The sequence below is a fragment of the Acomys minous genome, assembly GCF_964271855.1.
Source record: "Acomys minous genome assembly, chromosome: 5".
NCBI classification, from domain to species: Eukaryota; Metazoa; Chordata; class Mammalia; order Rodentia; family Muridae; genus Acomys; species Acomys minous.
The window spans coordinates 119,185,538-119,193,159 of NC_140494.1; the positions used below are offsets into that span (position 1 = coordinate 119,185,538).

General features: G+C 41.9%; 1 protein-coding gene across 6 annotated transcripts in view; it reads left to right on the forward strand.

Annotated features, from left to right (window-relative positions):
* Positions 1-4,912, forward strand: part of MYO9A (myosin IXA) — a 173,646-nt gene extending 168,734 nt beyond the window's left edge. For all 6 annotated transcript variants that reach the window (XM_084782524.1, XM_084782527.1, XM_084782526.1 and 3 more), the window contains one exon: positions 463-4,912. In XM_084782524.1, coding sequence (XP_084638650.1) covers positions 463-920 — 458 coding nt within the window. In that variant the 3' untranslated portion in view covers positions 921-4,912. The remainder of the gene's footprint in view (positions 1-462) is intronic.
* Positions 4,913-7,622: the final 2,710 nt, after the last annotated feature.

Genomic DNA, 7,622 nt, shown 5'->3' on the forward strand with positions numbered 1-7,622 from the left:
TCCTTAGGAACCTGTCATCTTTACATGTGTGACCAGTGCATTTGTAAAAAAGACACTACTTAAGCTGGACACAGTAGTGCACGCCTGTAATCCCAGCGCTCTGGGAGGCAGAGGCAGGCAGATCTCTGAGTTTGAGGCCAGCCTGGTCCACAGAGTGAGTCCAGGACAGCCAGGGCTACACAGAGATACCCTGTCTCAAAAAACAAAACACTACTTAGCTTGGGGATTTGTTTGTATTTTGTTTTGCTTGTTTGTTTGTTTGTTTTTTCCTGAAGATGGGGATTAAAGGGATTAAAGACATTTGCCCCACCATCCAGCTCTAAAAGAGCTTTTAAAGTAATGATTCTGCACAAAATCAATTAGCCCTTCACAACTTTGACCCGTTCAGTTTCACATGTGAACAGTGGCTTCTGTTCATTACATGATGGTGCTTACAACTTTATTATTTTATTTTTACATTAGAGAGAAGCTCAGCCCTTAGCTCCCTGAAAGCAGCTGGCAAGTCTGAGCCTGCAAGCAAGTTGCGAAAGCAACTAAGAAAGCCTCCAGACCCTTTGGACTCAGTGAGTTCCTCCTCGTCATGTTTATCTAACACTACATCTTCTCATGGCACTAGAAAGCGATTCCAGATTTATTCCAAGTCTCCATTTTACCGAGCTGCCTCAGCTTGTGAGGCCCTGGGAACGGAAGGACCACTAGGCCAACCTAAATCCCTAGAAGACAGGCCTCAGTTCATCAGCAGAGGAACCTTCAACCCTGAAAAGGGCAAACAAAAACTAAAGAATGTGAAAAACTCGCCTCAGAAAACCAAAGAGACCCCAGAGGGGACAGTCACATCTGGCCGAAAGAAAACGTTGGACCCGGACTGCAGCTCTACACAGCAGCTGCCACTCTTTGGAAGTAATGAGTTTATGGTCTGAATGGACAGATGTGTCCTCACATCTCATCTTTGGGGCCTCTTCTGCTCACCTTGTTTGTAACAGTCAGTCCTAATGGTCCTGCCTCTTGTTTCAGGAGACAGTTTGTGTGCTGGATCGCTGGGCTTCCTGCAGAAGTGGCCTCTCTGAAGCTTGCTAGGGATGGGCCAGCTGTGCCTTGGCTGCTGTGTTTTATTTGAGGTTCCACTAAAAGCCACCTAAGCTGGGGGGATTTTGGCCAACAATACTGCTTCTCCCCACCTACCTTTCCCTTCCCACAGATAGTTGCTGAACTATGGGGCTGTTCTGATCCTGAGAAATGTTCTCATTTCTAGTGTTTGAAGGAAGCATACAAACCTCTTTTAACCATGAAAGCAAAAGCTTTTAAGTTTGTATTGGGATATTTAGGAACTGTCGTAGAATATAAATTTTTCCTCAAGGATTTATAAGCAAAAAGCCTAAATTTAATTACAAAATACACCATGTTATGTTTTGGAAACATAAACTATGATTTCCATTAAGCCACCAGAGGCATGTCTCAGCTATCTGGTCATACAGTGAAGAGACCATGCTTTGTCTCGGTGATATTTGGTATCATAATCAGCGCTGGTTTAACTCCTGGCTAGTTCTGCCAAATATATTGCATGGGATAAAGTTCTGGTAGCCATACTGTCCTGATAAGCCCTGATTATTAGAACAGATTCTTTGTGTGTGTGTGTGTGTGTGTGTGTGTGTGTGTGTGTAATATGTCACAGACACATTTAGGTAATCCCTAAATGTGAAGGCTTCATCCTGATTGATCCAGGCTTTTGTTGTTGTATAGACTAAACTGAAGACTGTCCCCGAGCCTACTCATCTTCTGGTGGAGCACCACCATAGACGATGTGACCATCTACTCCCTTCTCTACAAGTACTCACATACAACATTGCATGAGTGTTATAGAAAGCTGCCAAAAGTTTAGAGAGTTTTAATATGATCTATTTAACTTTTATCTTCTTTTTCTCAGACCATCAGTATTAGATGAAAAGAAAAAAATCAAGGACTACTTGAAGCTATTTTTGTTAATATACTTGTTCCTGAAGTTTACTGTAAATACACATGTATAGTATGCCTAGTTCTTTTTAACCTTGTGCTTCCCCCTTCTACCCATGGAGTTTGTTCCTACAGATGAGAGGCCATTGGACAGGTGGTGAGAACCATTCACCCCTGGTTGAAGGAAAAGTAAGGGCATCTTTTTCATCACTGGTGGTCTCCATGTACCTAAGTTATAATGTCGGAAGCATCATGTACTAGCAATTGTGGGAGTAGAAATCTGTTTTTGCTATTTATAATGTATGTGAAATGAGACATGATACCATTTCTTAAGTATGTGAAAATGTTTATTTTTAAAGTCACTAAATACATTTTGTCTAACTACCATATGCACTGTTACAAGAAGAGCCTTTGCCATCTGTAACCTGAATTTTGGTTTTCTTCATTTTCTTTGTTTGACATTATGGGAACAGGAAATCTTTTGTTAAGGCAGAGTCTCTCCTCTTATACAACATTGAACCTCATGCCACTGCTGCAGTGCTTACTGGCCAGCTCTGTAGAGGAGACTTGCAGTGTCATTCTGAACAGCAGCTCATGGTGGCAGGAGTCCTCCCTCCCCCTTGTATGGGTTTAACGTTGAGACACATGAAGGAAGCTTTGAAAATCTCCCCAACGATGCTGGTCAGTCAGAAAATGTTAACAAGCATTTACAATGAGAATTTTGGAAACCGTCCTAAAGGAAGCCAGCATGGCTATGACAAGGTGGGGTGCTGCTTTGGTCCTTGCTGGCTACACTGTCTGTTTCAGTGGCTGGGGAGAGTAGCTGCTGCTGGTGGGAACTGTTGCTCTTCACTTGGCTCAGAACAATGTCCTTTGTTTTAGAGGAATGGCCTGGAACTCAGCACTTGATACACATTCTCCCACCTAAATGTTTTCAGCTTAGTTTTTTGTTGTTGTTGTTTTTGTTTGTTTGTTTGTTTGTTTGATCGAGTCAGAATTTCTCTGTGTAGCCCTGGCTGTCCTGTACTCGTTCTGTAGACCAGGCTGGCCTTGAACTCACAGAGATCCGCCTGCCTCTGCCTCCCAAGTGCTGGGTGCCACCACGCCTAGCTTATTTTGTTTTTCTATAAGGTAAATTTGGGGCTGAGAAAAAAAAACTACCTACATAGGTCTCCTTGTAGGAACTAGGTAATCAATATTAAAGGACTTTATAATTTTTCTCAGGGACCTAAAACCTGAATTTGAATAAAGTTAAATAAAAAGCTTTTTTCAGTTGCTAGATTTGTGGATTTCTAATCATTTAACAAGCCGGCAGGATGGGGTGGGGGAAATCCACATAATGGTAAGAATGTTTCAGCAAGTGTAGGTCCCTTTGAGGAAATAATGTTGTTCTTGAGTCTGCAGGCACTATCTGTCCGATAGGTATGAAGCCATACTCTGTACTGTCAGAATCAAACGTGTTCTACTCCATCGGTTCTTATCAGGGCATCTGCATCACCTTTTAGCAACACTGTATTGCAGTCACTCATGGTTCACTGTCTCTGCCTTGCTGCTTTTCTTCAATCTCAAAATGCTCCTAGAGAATCAATCTCTGGCTCCACACTTCAGAACATTCTAGTCACATCACATACTTCTAGCCCTCATAACCCCTACATTTTCTTTTCCACCCATTAATATGTGTCTATAGCTGTGTATCATAGGAAATGTAGCAGAAGCAGATTCATTCTGCATCACAGATTGAAGCAGATCACAGCAAACGCAGGCAAGATTCAGGGAGGCAACATACTTATTATGCACATAATTTAGAACTTCCTGCCATTTAGATTATATGGCTACTCTGGGCTTCTGAAACACAAAGGGTGATGTGAGTGTTGCTAAGCAAGACAGATGGGAGTTCAGGGTACAGATTACTAGGGTCAACTCTCAGGCTTTGGGAACTTTTCCTGCTGTCACTTACCTTGCATAGGGTATGAATACTATTCTTTGTTTCACAATCAAAGACAAGGTCACAGAAGTACGAAGACATGAGATGATCCATCAAAGTTGTATTGTTCCACCTTTATACCTGTTGAGCCATAACTAATAAGCTAGAGAGAAGGAAGGATTCTCAGGAGGTATGTGAAGTTGAGAGAGTTGTAACTATAGAAAGAAGTTGTCCAGATGGCTTTCTCACCCACTTGTAAGATTCTTGTGGGGAAAGAGACTTGAGACCTGCATTCTTCTGTATTTAATGGTGTCTTATATGCACCCACACACTTGTGATAACTTCCCAGCACTGTGCCCCAACACCATGCTGGCCTTAGTAGTAAAAATTTTAGGTATTTGTAGGAAACCCAACTTTCTGCATCCCTAAGGTACTTGAGACCACATTTCTCTGGAACATTCTCTCACCTGATTTGGTGTTAAATGGGTAATCTCCAGTGTACTAGCCCTTACTGATCGTCTGGTTTAAACTTCAAAAAAGCCCTAACAGGTCTGTCATCTTGTTACTCATCGCTCTTAATGCCTATTTATCAACCCTTTTAGGTCATACAAAAGTTGCACCTCTTGAACCATATTTGTATTTACTATGGGAAAGGTGTGGACTACAGATTAGTATTATATTATTTTAATGGATTTAAAGTAATTTATAAGTAATGGTGAGTGTAAAATTTTAAAATACTGTGTATTATAAAAGGACATATCCTGTGAAATATGCCACTTTACTGTTTAAGAATTCTGTAAGAATGACTTATCTCATTCATGGAACTGATTACATTCCTGATGCAATCAGCGGCACTTTGTAAGTTCCTTTCTTTCTTTCTTTTTCTTTTTCTTTCTTTTTTTTTTGGGGAGGGGCAAGACTTTTGTATGAAGTGCAGTTTGCGTCACTCAGAATATGCACTGTATGGCTACACGAAAGCAGCCTGCTAAACAAATCACTCCATGACTCATTAAAGAACAAAGCTTCCAGAAGTGCAAATGTGTGGTTTGTTTTCTGGCTCTCAATCAGATTCACAACCCAAAGGAACAGAACTGCTTTCTTATACTGATAAAACTAAAGGAACGGACCCAACTCGCAGCTGATGTGTCGGTGCAGAAGTGGCAGCTGTTAGAGGAGCAAACCAAGGTGTTGCTGGTCTGCTGGCTGTCAGGACCTTTTAGAGGGAATACCAGAATGGAGGGCAAAAGCTACCTAGCACTCACTTCCTGCAAAGAAAAAAACACAAACCACAATTGTATGGCTGGATTTTGAGGTGAGGGATAGTTAAGAGCATCATCAGGACCTTGTGAGACTCATAGGACTGGGGCAAAGTTTTAGTAAGGAAATATTCTGCCACCTGCAGCCCCTGCCTCATAACAGGGAGGGAAAGCTGCCCCTCTATAGAGATGCCAAGGAAAAAGCCTCAGCTCACACAGCCACTGCATGCTGGCAATCCCAGCTGTTGGAAGGCTTCACAATCCTCACGGGCTTGCTGTCTAGTTAGATGACCACCTCCCATCTTCACAGAAGCCCTGCTTTGAAAACAATTCTTAAGTCGTCTCCCTCTAAACCCTCAGTACTATAGCCAGGAGCTACCTAGACAGAAAACTTTTGTTTGAATCTGGATAGGAACCCTGCACGTTCCTATCCCTGAGAACCCAGCTGCATTGTGCTAGCTCATCAGCTGGCTGCCTTGTAATCCAAGCTTTGCCGAAGAAGTGCCTCTGCGTCAAACACCCTGCATAGTCTGCACTCTAGGTACATACTACACTGGGGCTGGGAGTTGCCTATGGAGTCATGAGTGATTACTTCCCAGGATGGGGGGGGGGCATATTGCTCTATCTGAACGTGGCTAGACAGGCAGTCCCTTTAGTGATGACAGGCCTGCATTCTAGAGGTTCACAGGCCATGCTTCTAAATCCAGATACATAGCTCTCTGTCTTGAATACTACTAGGAGCTTATGGTTCCAAGCCTTCAAAGCTGGAGGCTCACTGCTTGGCCCATTCAAGGTAGAAGCTTACTTCCCAGGGCTTACAAGAAACACCACCTAGTGGCTGGAGTTCTAACCCTCAAGCTGTGGGGTTGGAACCCTTTGCCCTTAAACACTTCTCAAGTTTCTCCAGGCTCTTCTAGCAGATGGGATGTCCAGTCTTTGTAGACTCGGCTCCCATAATAAGCCTCCTTGTCCATAGTCACAGCTTCTCTACCATTAGTACCTCCACCATACTTCATAGTTTGCTTCTTGCACTCTGGAATTCTTAGACAACCTCAAAGTGTTCAAAACAGGCAGATTGGCCTAATTTGATAAAAGAAAGAGCTGCCTAGGGGTTGATCCAAGACTAATGAACTAACTATTCTGGCACTCTATATGGTGGAAAGAAATAACTGCCTCCCACAAGTTGTCCCCTGATGTCCACAAGCACATTAAAACATTCACCTGTACAGACATACAAACATGCAAGTCAATAAATGAGGATAATAGCTCTAGTAATAGATCCCAAAGAAAGAGGAATGAATGAAACTTTTTTTAAAGCTCAGTGAAATAGAAAAGAACAATCATTTAAATAAAAGGATATAAGATATGCATGAGATACTAAGAATTTTTTAAAAATCAAATCTTAGTAATGAGGGATCTATATATGTTAACTAAAATTGTTTTGTTGAAAGCCTCAACAATAGATTGGATGGAATAAAATGTCTAACTTGAAGGCAAGATTTTCAAAATAATTCATTCAGGCCAAGAGGTTGCGGAGAAAGCCAGGTCGTGGTGGCGCATGGGAGGAAGAGGCAAGTGGGTCTTGTGAGTTTGAGGTCACTCTGGTCTACAGAACAAGTTCTAGGACAGCCAGAGCTACCCAAAGAAATCCTGTCTCAAAAAAACAAAACAAAAATTTTTAAAAAGAAAAAAAAAGGAGCAAAGCATACAAATCTGTGGCAAGCCATTAAATCAAACATACCTCCATAGACTGTCCAAAGGCAAGGAGACAGATTAGTAGTATAGAGAAATTTCCAATGAAATAATAGTGTACAGCTTTACCTATTGTGGGAAAGACATGGACATCCATATGCAAGAGGCTTACAGACATGACCAGAAAGAACCTTCACCATAGCAGAGCACACGCCTGTAATCCCAGCACTCAGGGAGGCAGAGGCAGGCAGATCTCTGTGAGTTCAAGGCCAGCCTTGTCTACAGAGCGAGCCAGGACAGTCAAGGCTACACAGAGAGACCCTGTCTGAAAAAACCCAAGATCCTCATCATAATATAGAACTGTCAAAAGTGTAAGGATTTTAAAGTCTATAAGAGAAAAGCACCAAGACATATCTAAGTGAAACCTCACTAGACTTAACAGATTTTCCAATAAGAAATCCTATAGGCTACCAGGAAACGGAATGGCACTTTCCATGTTCTCAAAAAAAAGAACTGCCAACCAAGATTATTATACTCAGCAAAGCTATCCTTCAGAGGTAAAGTTCTTCCAAGATAAGCAGAACTTTGAAGAATTCATGACTGCAGGACCAGCCTTACAAAGATGCTTATGGAAGCACTGCATCTAAAGTGAAAGGAAGGTAACTGCCGCCACAATAGCATGTAAAAGTATGAATTCCACTAGCAGAACAGACGAAAATAAAATCAGACTATGAAATGCAGCCAACAAACTGCAAAGATGAAGAAGATGAGGAAAAAGAATGTTCAGAATAACTAGAAAA